The sequence below is a fragment of the Eleginops maclovinus genome, chromosome 22, assembly GCF_036324505.1.
Source record: "Eleginops maclovinus isolate JMC-PN-2008 ecotype Puerto Natales chromosome 22, JC_Emac_rtc_rv5, whole genome shotgun sequence".
NCBI lineage: Eukaryota > Metazoa > Chordata > Actinopteri > Perciformes > Eleginopidae > Eleginops > Eleginops maclovinus.
The window spans coordinates 2,193,016-2,213,230 of NC_086370.1; the positions used below are offsets into that span (position 1 = coordinate 2,193,016).

General features: G+C 40.3%; 1 protein-coding gene across 7 annotated transcripts in view; it reads right to left on the reverse strand.

The window, feature by feature from the left end:
* The window catches only part of hspa12a (heat shock protein 12A), a 47,852-nt gene that overhangs the window by 13,632 nt on the left and 14,005 nt on the right, over positions 1 to 20,215 (reverse strand). For 4 of the 7 annotated variants that reach the window (XM_063875355.1, XM_063875353.1, XM_063875352.1 and 1 more), the window contains exons 2-6: positions 13,396 to 13,472; positions 11,827 to 11,954; positions 5,514 to 5,700; positions 3,969 to 4,073; positions 3,567 to 3,683 (exon numbers count right to left, since the gene is read on the reverse strand). In XM_063875355.1, the coding sequence (XP_063731425.1) occupies positions 3,567 to 3,683; positions 3,969 to 4,073; positions 5,514 to 5,700; positions 11,827 to 11,954; positions 13,396 to 13,472 (614 nt within the window). The remainder of the gene's footprint in view (positions 1 to 3,566; positions 3,684 to 3,968; positions 4,074 to 5,513; positions 5,701 to 11,826; positions 11,955 to 13,395; positions 13,473 to 20,215) is intronic. The other 3 variants (XM_063875354.1, XM_063875356.1, XM_063875350.1) reach the window with 1 other exon arrangement.

Sequence of the window (20,215 nt, forward strand, 5' to 3'; positions counted from 1 at the left end):
AGTCTCGCTGATGATAAATGTTGATTATAGAGTAGTTCAAACTTCGAGCAACAGAAGAGTTCTTCAGAATTGGTTTGGCAACCGCTATGGCAACTCGTGTCTGCAGTAAATGTCTTGTCAATTCTCCAGCCGCAACTCTGAATAAATCCAACAGTATTTTGCCATCAAGTTCCTGCTCTCATTGTGTCTGTCTGAGTTTCGTCTCCATTGCTTCAAAAAGCTTCCATCACACCGATTAGTCGAATAATCGTTAGCCGGTGGAAAAAATATTTGTCGACAAATTTTTCATTAGCCGATTAGTTGAAAAAAAAAAAAGTCCATCTGCGCGCTGCATGTGCTATGACGCGTCAGCCGGAAACCTCCTCAGACTTCATTCAGAGCTGTGCCTGGTCCATAAGTTATTTTGTCGAAACTAGAACTAAATGCTCAGTGTGTGTGCTCGCTGCTTGATCACACACACACATTAAGAATCCTTCTGCTGTTTGTAATGCTGACGGGCGGACCGCCCCGTCCGTGCGGTGCGATGTGACTCTCTGTCATGATCCTTGTTACGTATCTGTCATGTCCTTGTGTTGTGTTTTATTTTGAAATGTTTTCCCCTCTTGTGTCACTCGTTAAGCTTCACTTCCTGTCTGCGTTTCCCTCCTGTGCCTGATTGTGTCATTGTGTTCACCTGTTGCCCCTGTGTTTCTCCTCCCCCTTCGAGCTGTCTCTGTAAAATATGGAGTGAGCTGGTAGCTGGAGAGGTGCCAGTTCTCCTCCTAGGCCACTGCCGAGGTGCCCTTGAGCAAGGCACCTAACCTCTATCTGCTCCCTTGGCGCCGGGTACCTGGCTGCCTCTCTGCTCTGCCACCTCTCCTCTGCATGTGGTTGTGTGTGCATGTATTTCCTCTGTGTTTGTGCATGTATATCCTCTGTGTGTTTAATGTGTGTCAACACAACAGAGTAGAGAAAGCAATTTCCCTGTAAGGGATTAATAAAAGTATGTCTTCTTCGTCTTCTTCTTCTTGTCTTGTGATTACCCATGTGTATTTAGTCCCTGTTTCCCTTTTGTCAGTGTTCGGTCGGTCGTAATTTCTTCCCTGATCCCTTCCATGTTACCTGCCTGTTCCTGTCGCCCTCATATCTGAAGCTAAGTGTTTTTCATGTCCTGTGTTCCCCTTGATTCGTGATTTCATCAACAGCTTTTGAATAAAGCTCGCTTTTTGTTTTTGACCCTTACCTGCTTCCCCTTGATTTACTGCACTTGGGTCCTGTTTCCCCAACCCTGACACTCTCATGCGCTTTCTACATGTACAATTTAATTTATCTTTCAACGGTTAATTATTACAGTTGCATTTTACATTTCATGTGAAGCACAACATAACATGCTGTTATAATAACGTTTTTAAATCAGCCTTTGAAATTGAAACCGTTTTTTCTTTTTCATAAATCATAATATATCATATACTTGAGATGATTAGTCGACTAATCGCCTGAATTGATGACTACTAGTCGACTAGAAAAATCTTTAGTCGAGGGCAGCCCTACTAAATACTGTAGCTCTGTGCATAAGGTAGGTGTATTTTTTTTAACTGTGAGAAGTGACAACTTTTTTCCTCTGCCTGGAGCATTTATGCTAAGCTAGGCTAACCATCTCCTGACTGTCTCTGTGCTTAATTCCACATTATGTAACTTTACTCTGGGATTTACATAGCTTCCAGCTTTACGTATGGCTGAAGTAACAACTGCTAATATAAGAAGCTGTTACTTCAGTTAGCTCTTAGCTCAGTTAGCTGTTAGCTCAGTTAGCTGCCAGGACTGGGACCATACCTATGACAGTGGTGTGCATTGTGTAAAATGTGAGAAACCTTAGAAACTACTATAATTTAATAATGTCTGTACTTTAGTACACAGACATGAGGGATCAAAGATAGAAGGTTGCACTTTATTTTTCACGGAAAGAGAAAGCAAGACAATATTTGATGAAGAACATTTAGTCTGTTGGGAGTGCAAGGGCAGACATGAGCAGTTATTTTCCTGTGAAAAAACTAACACACTCTTGATTTAAGATATCACTCTGTAAGACCTTGTATGCTAAGCCTTCCTTCAAGCCCTTTGTGGCAGAATAATGATGCACTCACTCTCTGAGCCGCACAGTACGGTGGTGAAATATGGGAGACACTTACAGGCTACTAATGCAAGGGAGCGGCGGTGAAGGCGATTTAGTTAAGGACATTGGAATCTGGGGAGTTTAGTAATGATCATATACATCCCCATATACACATATGCAGTGAAGTATTGATTTACAATATTTTTCTAATATTGGAATCATTATATCATTGGAATTATTTTATCTCAGTTTCCCAAAAATAAATAAAAAGGGATATTTTACTCTTCAGATTAATAAGGCATCATAATAATGCTGTTAGGGTTGTACATGTTTAAATAATCTATCCCTGCCCTCCGACTACACACACACACACACACACACACACACACACACACTGCAGACCACACCCATCACAGCAGTCGTGTCTCCTCCAGCTTTTCTCTTCACTGCAGACAGCCACACCCAGGTGACCTCAGACACACACACGTTTAAGAAAGTGATCACATTGCTTCAGTGGCGTCTACACTTCACAGCACCTGACTGAGCTGGATATCCTGTATCAGACCACCTCTAATACTCTGTTGCCAGCCCTTTTTGCACATGAAGTGTAGTTGAGTGGCTTCTTTCACATTTCAAAAAAATCCCTACTGCGCTTCATACCCAGTCCTGTGATTCATAAACTGATGGAAAAATGATGTCACTCGCATCCTGCCCTGAGAGCGTATTGATCTTCCGAGCCATTTATTCTTTGTTGTATCCCTTTTGTTTCATTTATCTAAAAATGAACACTTATGGAGAGATCTGTCCTGGATTTTCAATGTGGGTCAGCAGAGTTAGGTACCATCTGCATACCAATGAGTATTAATACTGATAACCCGTGATGATTGAGAGTATTTCTTTTCATTGCAATACAGATAGCAACAAACTCTGCTGACCCAACAGGCTCTTGAATCAGAACAAAACAGAAATCCAATTTGGTCTCTACACTGTACAGTTAAGATGTTACTCACACTTGTTATATCGCAGACAGTGTTTATCAGTGTAGATGGACCTTTATGCTCCTGAACTGCAGTATTGATGGAAGGTTAACCGTGTGTTTTCTATCCCTTTCAACAGTTTTCTTCTTCCTCCTGTTCTGTCTCTGTATACTGGCTGCCTCCCTGTGTCCTCTATCACAGTCTGAAGGTCACTGTATGTTTGCGTCACACATAACAGTGACCATGCACCTCTCTCTCTACAGTGAGGATGATCTAATACACATAATTTGCATTGTTGAATCCTTTTATTGTCTTTGTGTTTGTATTATGTACGGTGTCCTTGAGTGCCGAGAAAGGCGCCTTCAAATAAAATGTATTATTATTATTATTATAATTGGAGCTGAAGTCAGATCCTGTCTGCAGCCATCCTCACTATAAGCTTTTAATACTGAGTCTGTCAACAGATGTACACAGCCATATAAAGCTTCTTTGCCTACCTTATATGCAGCCTCCCTCATGAACTGCTTTGCAGGCATTTTCCAGATGGCAGGAACCGTGATGACCCATCTCACATCATTGTTGTCAAAGTCCCCACCTGTCTGATCACTCAGCTCCTGCAGCAGGAAAGGTAAACAGAGCCAACAGGTAAGCAAACAAACACTACACATCCCACTGATGCAGTACATGTTCCCTGAGTGCCCCCTGCACCAGTCAGATTAAGCATTTCTGAAGACTAGCATATTGAAAATAAGTAATTGGAACATTAACTTCAGGGTTCATTCTGGGATTAAGACCGAATTCTACACAATGTAGATTGTAGATATAATAATATAGAAAAATAAAGGGTTTTTTGTATGTTTACAACAAATGATTCAGTAGTGAAGACAGAGGTGTGTTACCTTAAGTGCTTGCTCTTTGAAGAAGGCCAATGCATATGCAAAGATATCCAGCGCTTTCACTCGCTTCCCATTGGCTGCGTGGAGGTCTGTGTCTGTGGACAGATTCTGATTGCAGGAAGAAGACGTCAAACTCAGAGTTTAAAAAAGGACATGAAAATCAAAACATCAAAACACTGCAGAAGTAGGTTTATTCCTCACACGTGGAAGGAATGTGAGGTCTGGAATTACAGTATATCTGTCCTCTGTGAGGATCGTTCATGTTGCTGATATGTGACATTGCTCAGCCAGTTGTCCGACCGTGTATCTCTGCAGCCAGACTGCCATCAATTATTCATGGTCACCAGGGGATGATTCTTAAAAGGTTTTGCTGACCCAGTAACCTTTCCTCTATTTCCATTATTAAGGTTAAGTCTTTTGTCCTTCTATACTTTTCTCCTCATTAAAAAACCTTGTTAAAATATCAAATGTTTTACTGTGTATCTCAAAAATTCCACTTCCTGTCTGTCACACTCAGTTCTTACTAAGGAGTTCCATCTTTAAATCAGCTCACATATAAATAGACATAGAGTTACTTTCAAGAACAGCTGGTCACTGCAGTTTTGATTAAATGTTACTCGAACTGTATTAGAGCATTTGTTATGACATATTTCTCAGTTTTGATCTTACGAGTATGTGGGGCAGTAAAATAGTGTTAGTGGGATTAATATCAAACACATTACAGGGTGTGTTCAAGGTAATAAAAGAACATGGAATAAGCTATGGATACACAGCACACACTACTTGTAAGTAGGATAAATGTACTGTTGGTTGGGTCTGTATATGGGGTTTGCTCAATATCCTCCCCCTCTTATCCACTGAATGCTCAGTGATTCTCCATGGGTTTTTCAGGGTGGAGCCTAAGCAGCATTAACCGCATCATCACTACTTTTATTTAGGGCTGCAACTAACGATTATATTTAAAAATGGATTAATCTGTCGATTATTTCTACGATTCATCGGATAAAAAACTGATACAAAATGTTTTCCATTATTTTATTCAGAAAACTATATTTCTAAATCGACAAAATCAACACACAAAACAACCCAAATGTAGGCGATGTTCAGATTTGTTAAAAACTATTCAATGTGTCCTAGTTCACTCCTTTGTTTTTTTCAATGACTGCTTGCTGCACGTTATCCCTTACTTGTCATGCAATATTGAGCAAACAATCAGTGTTGTTTAAGGTGAAGGGTTCCCATGCGGTTGATGATTTTAGTCGGACCCAGAGCCGTATAGTTATACCATGCTTCTCTCCGCCTCCGCCATTTTTCTAATGTTTTCTTTTCTTGAGTGATCGATTTTTATCGATTCGTTGTTGCAGTCTACTTTTATCTAAGATATGCTGCAAGTGTAGCTATAATTAGTTCTTTTTTTAAATGTAGATTGAAGTCAAATGAAAAAATTGACTCATAACTAGTTCAATCCAAATTGTATCCATCTATTACATCACCACCGCAGACACAGAGGCAGGAACCCTGGCAGTGTGTGTATGTGTATGTCCTTACTGCAGTGGTGTGGAGCTTCATTTTGAATTTCTCCAGATAGAGCCACTGTTTGGACTCGCTGGGGTCCAGGTCATGGTAGAAGTCACGGGCAGCATAACCAAAGCTGTGGAACTTCCTGTCTGGAGTCAGCAGGATCGTGGTTGGAGTCTTCTGATTGGACACACCAGGGTCCCCGCCTTCCCAACGCCTGGGAGGAAGTCAGTTGTTATTATTAATGTACCATACATCTGTATTTCTGCTTTCCTAGTGATCAAATAAAGACGTTTTGAACTGTAGGCACCTTAAGGTTGATATGAATAATCGTTACGCTGTTGAAACCATGCAGCTTCTCAGACTAAGCATCAATTCATGCTTTCTGTCACATTCCCAGATTACTCGTGGACTTGTATTTGGTTGAAGTCAGTCATTAAATTCTGTCAGGATAACCCTATGAACCTCTCTTGTAGGCTAATGAGACACCACAGTATTTTTGGACAAATGGAGGTCGGCTATTATTAGAGTCATCTGTTCCTTGGGAGAAGTGCATGATGTGAAGTGGAAATCATTTAGGAGATCTTGGAGAAAACTGGAACTGCTATGAGCTGGCATATCTCCTACATTTCCTCTGGAATAACTACAGCCATGCTGCTGCGACCGTGTTCCCACTCTGCTGCTATAATACTATGTATGCTTTATTTTTTATATTTATTTCGATCAACTGTATACATATAATGTGCAACTGCCTTTCTGTCCCATACATTTCTTAACAGGACGAAAGCACAGGAAATACCTGTCTTTTGTGGTATGTGCGGTTCATCAAGAATACAGCTTTTCCTTATGTAATTATTTAAAAGTGACAGTCTTGCTTAAATAAATGGATTTATTAAAAACCTTATTGAGATGTCTTTGGCAAATTAGAGATCAGATCTGCACCCCAGATGTATACTTTTTATTTGATCTCATCTATTACTGAGCACTCTGCAACACATTGGCTCCACTTACATGACAATGTTTATCTTGCATCACACAAACAATACAAATAATAACTATGAACAGAAATCTGCACATGATTGCAGATTTTGTAGGCAATGGACAAGATGTCTGGTTCCTGTCTGTAGCTTGAGTTGTATTGCTTAATTGAAATGGTTAATTGCAGGTCCATATGAAGAGTAAAAAAAATGGAAGACATTGGCAGAACTGAAATCTCAGATCTCATTGGGTACTGATTTAGCTCTTTTTTAGCTTAAATATAGCTAATCAACTGGCTACTCAAAACTCCGGTCGTAGTTTGACAACTCCAACTCTGTTCTTGCGATTAAAGATGGCTGTGCAAATGAAGTGCTCAGAGAGGAAATCCTGTACTGATATCCACTCGCCCTCGCCTCCAGAGGCTAATAGTCAGGGTGATATTCGCAGTGTTCTGAGATTGTAATATGCAGACAATTGGCCGTTGGTAAAACTAATGAATGCAATAAACTTTACTCTAGAAAGCAATACAGCAGAGCAGCACAGAATCTCCAGAAAAACACAATCATTCCTCTAGTTTCAGCAAAGCTTGCTAAAAACAAACACTGTTAAATAGGAAGTAAGTCTAAATATGGAATGATAACTAAATAGCTTAACTTATGGAGATTAGTATGTAACCCTTTCCAACTTTATGCAAATCAACAGTTCTTGATCTTAGGTCCTCTGAGATCTCTTTCATCTCATCTTGTTCATGCAATCTAAAAGTTTGTTTGGTTTGAGTCAGTTTTAAAAGTCAAAGTAGCTCCAACAACACCTCCAAACTTTTTTCACTGCTTAAAATTTAGTTTTCAGAACTCATTTATAGGCCTGTCAAGATAATCGATAAATCAATTAATCGTACGATAAATAGAAATGAGCTCGATAATTTTGCCGGCCTCGATAATTGCGATAATTCATTTGCATGCTTGTTTGTTTTCCTTGCGTCTCTCACGTGAACCCTCTTGTCAGTCACTCTTCTTTTTGTTTGTGTGTTTGGAGGCGTTAGGAGCAGCCAGAGAAAACGTGAGTCGTGATTGGAGTATTAAACAAATAAATAAATAAAAGATGGAATTGATTTCGAAGCAGAACGCGACAGCTGCAGTGTGGGAGCACTTCGGATTCAAACCCAATGCCCGTGGTGAACCACTTAACATGAAGGAGACAGTATGTCGCATTTGTCGAAAAACTGTTGCAACTAAAACCGGCAATACTACGAACATGCATATGCATCTAAAACATAATCACCTGATGCAGTTTTCCCAGCTGGGAAAAAATGACATCTACAACTACAGAGGGGCCGTCTCCGTCTTCCCGACAGATCACACTCACTGGGGCATTTAGTCGCAAAACAAAATACAAACAGGACAGTGCAAAATGGTGCGCACTGACAGACGGTGTAGTTCGCTACATTGCCAAAGAGATGCAGCCATTGAATACAGTCGAAAAACCGGCGTTTCAAAAAATGCTTCAAACTTTTGACAGCCAATATCAATTACCTGGGAGAACGTACATATCACAAACGGCAGTTCCACAACTTTACAGCAACGTCAAAGAAGACATAATAAAGCAGATCAAAGACATACTATTTTACTCTGCTACTACGGATATGTGGTCAAGTTCAAACACGACCCCATATATGAGCTTGACCATTCACTATATAACTGCTGACTGGACACTGCAGTCCAAGTGTTTAGAGACCAGATATGTCCCAGATAACCATACTGTTGACACCCTTGGAGAAAAAGCAGACTGGGGACTGGATGAGCACAAACTAGTCTGCATCACTACAGACAATCGTGCTAACATTGTTGCTGCAGTAAGGAATCTTGGCTGGCCATGGCTCAATTGCTTTGGCCACAACCTCCATCTTGCTGTGTCCCATGGTCTAGACAGCGACAAAGATCGGACAGCGCGTGCCATAGGACTCTGTAAAAGTTTGGTCAACACATTCAACCTGAGCTGGATTAAGAGGAGAGAACCGAGGAAGGCACAGAGTGAGGCTAATCTCCCCCAACACAGTCTGATATTGGTGAGTGATGTTAAATTCATTGATAGTTTAATTTGCAATGCAAAATATTTAAAGAGTTGTTATTTTTATTTTATAATAGCCTGTAATGTCTGTACTATCATGAGCATGTATGTATGTATTAGATCACATATATATATATACACATACAGTATATATATATATATATATATATATATATATATATATATTGTTTAAGAATGTTGACATAGACTAACTAATGAACTAGAACAATATTATCTTCCCACAGGATGTTGCCACATGATGGGGCACTAAGCAGAAGATGGTAGAGAGGGTGCTGTAGCAACTCCCAGCCATAAGACGTGTCCCGGTTCAAGACAGAAAACATAGCCACCTCAACCCAACCTGGCAGGATGTTTCTGTGTTGGAGTCCATGAACGCAGCAATGAAACCACTGGCTGACTTCACAGACGTCCTCTCAGGGAAAAATACGTCACAGTGTCCTCAGTTAAGCCTGTGCTGGAACTGATTCAAGGTGACCTTCTCTCTCCAGGCCCCGATGACACTGCACTGACAGCTAGTATTAAGCGAAACATGTGCAGGGTACTAATTGAAAAATATAGCTCACCTGCAATCCAAGTCCTCCTGAGATCCTGGCAGCATGGAGGAGGCAGAGGCATTGGATGATGTCAAACATCAGCTTCTGCAAGAGCTACTGGACTTAAAAGAGCCAGAAGGAAGTTGGGAAGGTGCCAGTGGTGAGAGCTGCAGCAAAGCTGCTGGAGGAAACGTGGATGAACCTCCTGCTGCCGCACCCACCAAGAAGAAGAGGCTGAGTGACCTTCTTCAAAACAGAAGAGCTCATCATCTTGCAGGTCAGGCCCAGGCTGCAGTTCCAAAAAGAGTGCAGGCTGATGCAGAGCTGACCAAGTTCCTCAAAGAAGATGCACTTGACGCAGCATCTTGTGAGCCCTTGATGTGGTGGCGTGACAATCAAAGGAGATATCCTTTGATGGCCAAGTTGGCCCAAAAGTACATGTGCATTTGTGCAACAAGCACCAGCTCAGAGAGAATGTTAAGCACAGCTGGCAACATTGCTACTCCTGAGAGATCCTGCCTTAAGCCACACAAAGTCAACATGTTGGTATTTCTTGCTTGGAATCTGCCAAACTAAAGTAGCTACGGATTTGCATATGGCCGGTTGAGGCATCTGCTTTTATTCAGATGGCGTGTTTTTGTTGTTAGTTTGAAGTTTTTGTTCACAAAGGTCCTAACTGGATTGGCAGTTTTGCCTGTTAAGGAATGTATCTCTTTTTACTTCTGAGCCTAATGTTTAATATTTATTCAAGTGCAATTGTGTTTACAGAGACGTGATAATCCATTTTATATATTGTTTCGGTTGTGTGTGGTTTTTATTGAAGTGAAATTGTTGCTAACTAAGACAGAGTCCTTTTTATTTATTGTTTTTGGTTGTTTTGTTTATTTATTTTTGATATTTAAATTGTCTTATTTACGTTGAGATTCCAAATCTTTAAATAAAAGTGTATTGATCTTTGAAAGGGTGTTCTTGCATTATTATGCCATTATCATTATATGGAGTTGAAAATGGTCTCAAAACGACGATATTATCGTGATAATTTCTGCGACAATTTATCGTCCAGCAAAATCTGTTATCGTGACAGGCCTACTCATTTAGCTTTTGTTGAAGTCTAGGGGTTCACATACTTTTCCAAGCTACAGTGTGACTGTTTAAATTATGTTTTCAATATGGACAAGAACAAACAGTCATTTGTGTGCTATGGGTAAAAACTGATTGTGTTTGTGGATGATTATAACTCGGATGAAGGTAAGTCCTTATTTTAGTACACATATGCCAGCAGTTAGGTTTCTGGATCATTTGTTTCCCTCACAACAAGTGAGGACATCTGGTGAATGCTAATGGTCAGTGTATAGTGTGAGGAATGTCTGGTACCAGAACCCAGTACACCCCCACCCATCTGAAACAGCTTTTCAAGAATTCCTTGCTACAAACGTCAAACCTGACAGGATTCAGAAAGCATCTGTCCAGCTCTTGTTTTTGTAGGGATTCCAGCAGAGGGGGATCTTAATACTCAGGGATCTGGAAGTGTTTAACGGCACATCGAGTAACACTTAAAATATCTCAATGCATTTCTTATGATAGTTAGATATAATGACCGCTGTGAGGCAAAGTCCCAAAGCCTGTGTGGATATTTCCTCTTTAAAGGTACTAAAGAATGTAATACTTTTTTAAAATCATGAGCTATAAGTGTTTTTCTGTTGGTTAGGGTTAGTATAGAAAGTTTAAAGTATAAAACCAGATGGTTTTCAGGGTTAGTAATTCTGTTTAGGGCAAATCCCTACCCTTGCTATGTTTTGTAATGTAGTGACTTTTAAGGTGGTTAACATAAGTCCTCCTTAACATGTTTCAGAATGATGACGTATGAGAAGAATAACAAAATATAAAACAGCCTCAAACAATTGTCTTCTTCTCTGAATGATGTATATCTTTATGGGTTATCTCCAATGACTTAAAAGTTGCACAGTGTTGCCCTTGCCTGCTTCATCTGTTTGTTAGTGTATTTAACTCCTTATTTTTTAAATGATCTCTAAACCCCACAATGCAGCTCTAGATAGAAATGGCAGGAATGTAAGGAATCACACGAGTCATTGAACTAAACTCCTGTCAGTTGTTAACCCCTGTGGTGCCTGGCACTGAAGGGTCATGTGACGCAGTTTCAGAGTTCAGCTTTTTTCACTACTTATAATTTACCATCCTTTAAGTTGTTCTCAAAAACCTAGCTTTCTGTGTTTGTCCTCTCATGCACACTGTACTCTGTAATACCAAATCTCCCACCATTACATCCAGTTCCAGATGAAGTTTCTGAGCTCAGATGTTTGATTACTTTTTTTACAGCCAGCTAACAATGACAAGATTTCCATTATTTGGAATAGTTTAATTGTTTTGGAAACATGGTACCTGATACCTTTCTTCAAGACCTTATGTTAAATGATATCAACATACTTTATCTACGAGACCCATCTTTTAATAAAAAACATAAAAAAGGAAAGGCAAATGTGCCTCTTTGATTAGAATATGATGCTGTTCCCGGCACGGAGGCATGAGAAAAATGGTAGGAAATAATGGTCTCATATGTGACTCCAGCCTTCAGTGTAAGGAGCTGATAAAAATGTGTTCAAAGAATCTGACGGTCTGCTGCAAATTAATTCAGTGTATTCTGTTGAAAGATGGTAAGGATGTGTGTATGTTAAGGCGGCCCCATCCCATCCCAACAGAGTGTCTGCATTGCAGTGCTGGCCTACCTCATGGTGTGAATGCACTCTGGCTCCTTAGTGAAGGCGTAAGCATAACCGCTGGATGTGGTGCCAAAGTCAATGGCAACCACCACCACGAAGGACGGCCCAGACGGAACCTGGTCCGTGTCGTTCTGCTGCAAACGGGGGGGGGGGGGGCCAAAGGACAGCATGAGACGCTGATTCATATTCAACTCTTAGGCTTTATCATCATATGCACATTCGCTACAGAGTAAAAATGGTAAAGAAAATCTGAAGTCCCGTGCTTCTTCAACAATAATATTCAGCTCTGGAAAAAATTAAGAGACCACCCCAAATGTTTCTTAAACCCAATCTCTACATGTATAGCTGCCATTCAAGTGTCTGTTGAATTCAAACACAGAGAAATGTTGTCAGTAGTTTATAGAATACAATTTTAAAAAATCATGTAACTGAAAGACATACCTATAAATAGTAAAACGAGAGAAACTGAAGTGGTCTCTTAATTTTTTACGGAGCTGTATATAACACAGAAAAAAAGATTATGTTGCAAGACCAATGTGCAAGTAATGCACATATAGTAAACAATATACATGTCAAAACAAAAATACAACAAGATTAATGTGGCAGAGTGTGTTGTAATTGACCAGGTAAACGCAGGAGTGTAAACCGAATAAGATAAACAAGAACAGAAATGAAATACTGCTTACTGTATTAATACCTAATTTGTAAGATGCAAAGAATGTCTCCACACACACACACACACACACACACACACACACACACACACACACACACACACACACACACACACACACACACACACACACACACACACACACACACACACACACACACACACACAGGCCTGGATGTAGAGCTGCACAGTGATCTGAGCTGTGTATTGTGGCCTGTTTCCTATCACTGTTGAAGCCCCCCCAGCTAGGGTGCTCTAACATTGTTATTTAAGATACATGAGTGAGTGAGAGGAAACAATGAATAATTTTTGGGAAGAGCAGACAGACCAGACACATTTGTTTTTATGCCATGGAACGAAAGAAAGACATTTTGCTGTATTCCACAAAATGTTATCCCTTAATTAGACAATTTGACTACTGTAATAAATCTGTAAACAACTGCGCAATATGTATTTCCACTTAAATACTATCATCTGGCTGCTATCACACTGCGTTATACATGCAACACTTACTTTTTTAAATACTGTTACTGGTACTAGTTGTGTATTTTGCTAATTCTAATTTGTGTAATGTCAATTTCTATCTTTAATCAGCCTCTTAACTCAAATGTTGCTATTTTTTGGATCTTTACTTTTGCTATAACAATGTACATTCACCTGTTGTGGGACTAATAAAGAGATTCTGATGTGGATTCTGATGTACTGTGGGGCTGTAACACAGTCCGGGCAAAACTGTTTTCGAAATTAATAAAACTAAATGTATCCTTATGAGTTTCTTCCTGTTGTACCTTGACACTTGAACCTACTAAAAACTGGTACACTCCAGTCCATTATACACACAGAAAGCATAACAAGTAGAGAGAGAAGTCCCTGATGTGGGTGCATGTGCGTCAGAGAGTTACCTGAGTGTGTGAAGGAGACAGCGGGGTGATTCCAGGGTCCCCCATGCTCTTTGCTGGAGACGGATTAGCCATTTCTTCTGTAGAGGAAGACAGAAAGATATTCATGTCACAATCGCACACTGTGCTTTTTATTCTTGACTTGTACTTTGCAAACAGTACAAAGATGAGGAACTCTCTCCTGACACCAATGGAAAACGGCTGTCTTTGAATCAGGATGCTCTCTTCAGGCCAATATACATACTTTTTTTAACAACAACTGAAACGTTTTTTTCAGCCTGCCCACAAATAAGCTAGTTTGGGTTTGTTAGGTAAAGCCATACAGTTTCCCGAGTTATTTGAAAGTCATGTAATCCTGCATCCTTAACAACTCTGATCAGACTCTTCCTTCAGAGGGGCCTAACGGTAACTCTGCTCTCCAGTGTTCAGTCTATCATCATCACAGCCCAGTTAAAAAGAATAATGAACAAATAATTGAATATGAAGAGCATGAGTCACTCTGATCTTTCCTGCCTTCTCTTGTTACATTGGGCCGGGTGGCAGATGAAATGACCATACAACATAGTTTTTCGGGATGTGAATAAGAGACGTCCAAGAGCAAAATTTCTGTTACATTCTTTACTATCCGTATCTAGGCTCCTAAACCGTAGTTTGGATGCTCAGCGGCAAGTTCTGACGTGGTCGTTGTCAGCCGCTAACCAGCTGTCTGGACTATTATTTATCAAGATGAACGAAGAAGGACATTCACATGCCATTTGATCATGCAGAAGGGCTAACTTCTCACAAAATAACAACCATATTAGGACCACTTCAGAGGGTCCCAAAGAACCAACACCATGAGATGAGGGGGAAACCCTACTCGCAAACTGGATGCTACTACTGGTGCTATTATCAGGACAGCGTGGGGTCTCCTATTATGCTATATTTCAACAATATATTGTAAGGCAGTATCTATACAAAACTTGTCTGTGAAGTTTTTTGCTCAAAATACCAAACAGATCCCCCATTGGAGCATACCTCATCCCCCTCTATTTCAGCCCTGTTCCCGAAGTGCTGATTCTGTGACTGTAGCTTTAAATTTGAGCTGAGCTGAAGCTGGCCACGCCCCTTTGGAGCGTCATGCACGAGAAGTTTCTAACGGAGAAACTCAGCTAAACGCTGCCGTGATTAAACCCCATATTATGTTCCAAAACACATCTAGCATTATTTCTGAAACACTTCTCAGTGTTTACCACTAGAACAGAGACAGTATTATATAAACAACAACTCTAAGTCCCTGCAGATATCCTGCTGAACCCACAGACACACAGAGGTGCTGCGGAGGGGATTCAGCTTGCGACTCTATTTGGAGGACGATAGGTTCATCTGCCCATGTGACACGTGGTTGTGACGTCATATCGGCAGCAAATCTGGATCAGCCCGTTTGTACCCCCATACACAAAGCAGCCCACAGTGCTTTACAGAACAAGAAGAAAACATAACAACAATATTAAAATAAATAGAGAACAATTTACAACATCAACAGTGATCCTAATGATCCTTGAAGTGAAGCTGACAAGAAATTAAAATAGGTTAAAATAAAACCATTTAAAAAAGAAAATTAAAAAATTAAAATAAAAGCTAAACTGAAAAAATACAGTAAAACATGAACAATGATACCAAATTAAAAGCCATATTGAAAAGATACGTTTTTAATTTACTTTTAAACATATCAAGGGAGTTTGCTGTTCTAAGAACCACAATGTTTGGTGATTCACTGATAAATAAATGCACTAATCTCTACACACACTTAATATTACCACATAAACAGGTACCAGAAGACTTTAGATCGTGAGGAGAGAAACTCTTTTTTTTATCAAGAGGCTGTATTGGTATTTTGTGTTCTGGTATATTGATGTACTCTGATATATTCATACAAACACACAGGACCAGTACTGCTCATTGATTCATATAGATTTGTTTCACCATTTTTCAGTCTTTTCTTTGTGCACTGCAAATCAGAACTCAACATATTCCAAACATAATATTACTGTGAAAGTATGTATAGCAAAACCTTTGGGGAGAGAAAGCAGAACGCATGGATAACATTTGACCCAGACACAGACTGTATGTCTGTTGTGATGTAACAGGTTCTCCCCTGTGCCTTTTAATACTGATTACATCCTGTTTGATTAGCGTTGTATATCTATGCAGAAAGTGCCAAGTTGAATTAAATTTGGGTTCAAAGCAGAACATTTGTTTGGGGTTTTGGAGATGTGAGCTTATGTTTTGTTCTCTGAGTCTCAGTCATAATCAGAATATGTGTCATTAGCTCATTTGCTCACACAAATGAAATGTGTTAGCAGTACCTGAAATCAGCTGAAGACTTCGATCAAATGCTACAAACACTCTTTGTATAAATGAAGCAGAGCAGAACAGGGTGCTATGGAGGCTGAATTATCTAAAATCCTGCTTTGATCCCTAATGAGCCTTTACAATCAGACAGTGGGTGTAAAAGAGGATCTCAGAGAGCCATCAGCTCTGCCGTCTGATGCACCTGTCTTTAAACACAATGACATTTCAATAAGTCTCCCCATTTGCTGCCATCATTTTCATTAGTCGGACTTAATAGCCTCCACAGAAAATGTTCTTTGAACACACAGAATAATAATACTCCCTCGACATATTGTAAGTGTCTGGCAGAATTGTCTCACCACAGGACATCAAGTTATCCATCCTTTTTTTCCGCCTCGATCACCCTTTTCTCTTGTCCACCCCTACAGAGTGGATGAGTGGTCTGAAGACCCGTAATACACTTTTCCAGGCAATTACGGTGCAGAATTACAGACCACCTGTGGCTAGTCTCCATCTAGCCGCCATCCAGAAGACCACTCCCAGAACCACCTTTACAACCTCCCTTTTTATTCCTAACAATTGCCAGAAAAATCAAATCACAATTAGAGAAGTAAAGTGATTGTGCTTGTACCAAAAAATATCTCAAGTGCTGCATCCTGCCGCTATTGTGCTAGCTCCGGTTGTTTACCGCCATGCAATAAGACATTTAATCACACAACAGGTACATTGTGATGGAAAGCGTTTTGTTAACCATTTCATTCTTTCAGCACTACTTAAATCAAAAAGTATCAACATGAAGTCACACCAATCAATAGTGAGGACAGGCGCCTGTGTACAGCTGTGTGTATAACCCTGACATTGTTGCACAATCCACACACAATCTACAGAATGAGTGTACCCCTGCTTCACTCTGTATTAATTTGTATGAAGTTCTGACCTAACTTTTTTTGGTTTGAGTAAGAGTTAACCGATAGCTAACGCAGGTGTTTCTAAGAACGTAAAACACTGTAAAAAAAAAAAAAGAAGAAGCAAAGAGCCCCTCATCTAGGGCTGGGCGATATGGCTGAAAACTGTATCACGATATCTGTGATTCATAATGGTTGATATCGATAATTATTGATACGTTTTATGACCTATTTAAAATAGCCTAAGGACCAGCAGAAATATATACTTTATTTAAACATTTATATTTTAAACTTAACCTTCCTCTGATATTAATCATCTCAGTTATCAAGGCATACGAAACTGATGCGGAGAACCTCTCCATAGTGGTCTGTTGTCGAATATGACTGTGCACTTAAAAGGGTGAGAGCGGCTAAGACGCTCGTTCTGTTTTTCAAGAAACACAAACACGAGACAACGAGATGGTGCAACCAAACTTGATACTGCTCCATGATTGGCTATTAGCGTGTCACTCCATACGTTGCTAGGTACCAGAAGGCGAGTGCCTTTGTTCGTGCAACCAACCTTGCTTCGCAGCCTGGCCTGTAACACTTGCAGCTCCAAGGGGTTGTGGGATTTGGAGTTGTGCAGGTGCGTGTGTATGAGGAGTGCAGCTGAGGCGAGAGTTCGACATGTGTGAGCAGAGGGAGGAAAGTTGAGAGGAAAGCAGAAGAATAGAACAGTCAGTCAGCAGAATAATAGAGTAGTTCAACAGTCTCCGTATCACCGTTACTGTACTGAACAGCAGTAAAATGGAGGTGTTCAAACGGATTGTCCTGTTTATCTTTTTCCCGGTAACCAGCAGGTGGAGAGCTGGTTACCAGCAATGAACAACAAGCTTAGTCAGAGTCACGGTGAGCATCCAAGCTACGGCTACGGAGCCTAGATACCTGCAGCAAAGAAAGGTAACAGGGTATTAAAAATCGTTTTCTATTGATATTGAAAACATGTCTATTGCGATACATATCGTTAGCGTTTTATCGCCCAGCCGTACTCTCAACACGAAGCTCCTGGTGAGGAGATACATTTACTTATCACCACAGGTTCAAAAGCATTATTGTCAGTGACCATTTATCTTTCACTATAGGCTTACTTTTATGTAACTGGTTACATTTGTAGTTACCAACAATGGGCCGATGGAAGAGTTTAACACTTTTAATATAATAGCAAAATAAACTTTCTGCCCTTTTTCTTTTCATTTTTTTCTTATTCCATTTTAACTATATATTTTGTATTCTTGCCTATCTTATTCTTACTTTTTTACGTGTAAAAAAAAACATTAAGCCTTTGTATTCCTCCTGACCTATTATGATATTTACTATAGGCTCTATGTCTATTAAACCTTTTGAATAGTAGTGTTCATTATTACCTAATACTACTGCAGCAGCAGCAGCAGCAATGAGGTCATCCATGCTCCTGATTGGCTAAAGAACACCATGTTCCACAGTGGAGAGGCTTCAGTAAAATGAAACATGAAATGTTGTCTTCATTTAAAAACCAGCTGAACTTAAGTTGACATAGCAACACTGGCTGTGCAGCTGAAAGGATGTTAAGTCTCTATTTTCTCTCCTCTCTGCAGGAGCAGTGATTTCCTGTTGGCTTCACATTCCATCCATCCCCAAACAACTGTTCCTCAAAGGCCCGAGCCACAAGAGCATGTTTGTAAAATGATCAGGCACTTGACTAAAAAAAAGTCAATTAGGCTAAGTACAACTGGAAACAGATTCCTTAGAGTTTAAAAGGCCCACATCAATAAAGAAGGTCACTCACCAAGGGTCGGCCTGATGAAGAGCAGCTAATCCAATTCATGCTTTTAGCTGCACTCATGGGAGGGTGGTCACATCACCAGCGCTGCCGTCTGCAACTGTACCTGCACCTGACCCTAATCTATCTGATTCTGTCATAACTATTAATCACTTCCAGACTCAACACTGTTATGTTCAACATTCTGGTATTTAAATAGAACGTTTAACACAAAAAACAATCCCCTTCCTTTCCCTAGCCTCACCTGTCCATACAACACCCATCTTGTGTATCTGTCAGCTGTGTGTGTGTGTGTGTGTGTGTGTGTGTGTGTGTGTGCATGTGTGTGTGTGTGTGTGTGTGTGTGTGTGTGTGTGTGTGTGTGTGTGTGTGCGTGTGTGCGTGTGTGTAAATATGTGAAAGTGTGTCAAAGTGTTTTTATTTTGTCTGACAGTATCAATATTTTCTGTGGATTGATCACTTTTATATGCTTGGTTCAAAAAGACATTCTACAAGTTCATCCGGCTCGAAGGCCTTACAGCTTTAAAGCGCAGCGATGCTACATCCAGCAAACTGTATGTAGTTTAAATATTGTTAATGCTCATAAACTTGTAAAGAAAGCTGCAGAGAATCTTTGGAAACCAGAGAAGATAATAGAAGCCTGTTTCAGAAGACAGTGGTGTCTAAGTCTGATGAAACACAGACAGAAACAAAGCGGTCCCCTACAATAGCAGCAGAGGAGCTCATTAAATTCACTGCGGCACACTGAGAGGCACAAACACGGCACAACAGACTATCAAAGAGCCACATTCATAACGGAGACTGCAGAAAGAGTTGGAGGAGAGAATGTGCTGTTTCTTCTTTCCATGTGAGGTCCCATTCATCTGAGAGAGACGCCCCACCACACACTCCTCTCTCCCCGGCCTACTGCATCCACTTGGCCGTCAGCCCAGACACACAGAGCAGAGAAACAGCCTGACAACAGCTGCAGTCACCAGTCTGTCCCTTCTGAAGCCCTCCCAGACCAGCACACACTGTGAAGTAGATGACACGCAGCTTTGAGGCTGAATGGAAACACATTTCTAGAATAAAGCTACAATCAGAGCCTTCAGACACACCTTATGTCTAAACCTTTTTTTTGCTAATTTTCATGTTGTGGTGCTGGATGAAGCAGCAAACATGTTATAACTCCTAGTGATGGTGCTGTCCTTGTTTCAGAGGCTGCTAGACACAGATGTGATAATGACTATGCTGGAAGGATTCTCTGGCCTGACCGAGGTCAAACAATTGCAGTATATATGACCTTATTATCAGAGGCCTTTCAGCCGTTTTAATGCAAAGGTTTATCATTGTATACAATTGGTTCTCTTTATATGTCTCAAATCAAACTGTGTTTATTTGTCGGAAATAGAGTCAAACATGGTAAAATGTAGTGAAAACTTTGAAGCAGTATAACCATGTATGAGCAAGAAGAAACAATATAACGGTACATACAGCATATTAGAGGTTTTTTTGCTGGGTAATGCTAGCAGCAAGTTACCATTGTGTGAAGGCTAGGTTTCGATTGCAACTCAATAATCACTTGCGTGTTTACGGCACACCACATCATAATCAGAGCAAGGCCAAACTGCATCCAAAGTAACCATATGACTGGTTGCTAAAAAGCAAATGTTGCATATTAAAAAACCACACTGGGCTACATCACATCACACACCTCACAGATTCTCTAGTCTGGCTCTCAGTGAAAACACAGAATTACTAGCAATCATCAGCTAAAGAGCTGAGTCTCGGGTCGGTGGAACAG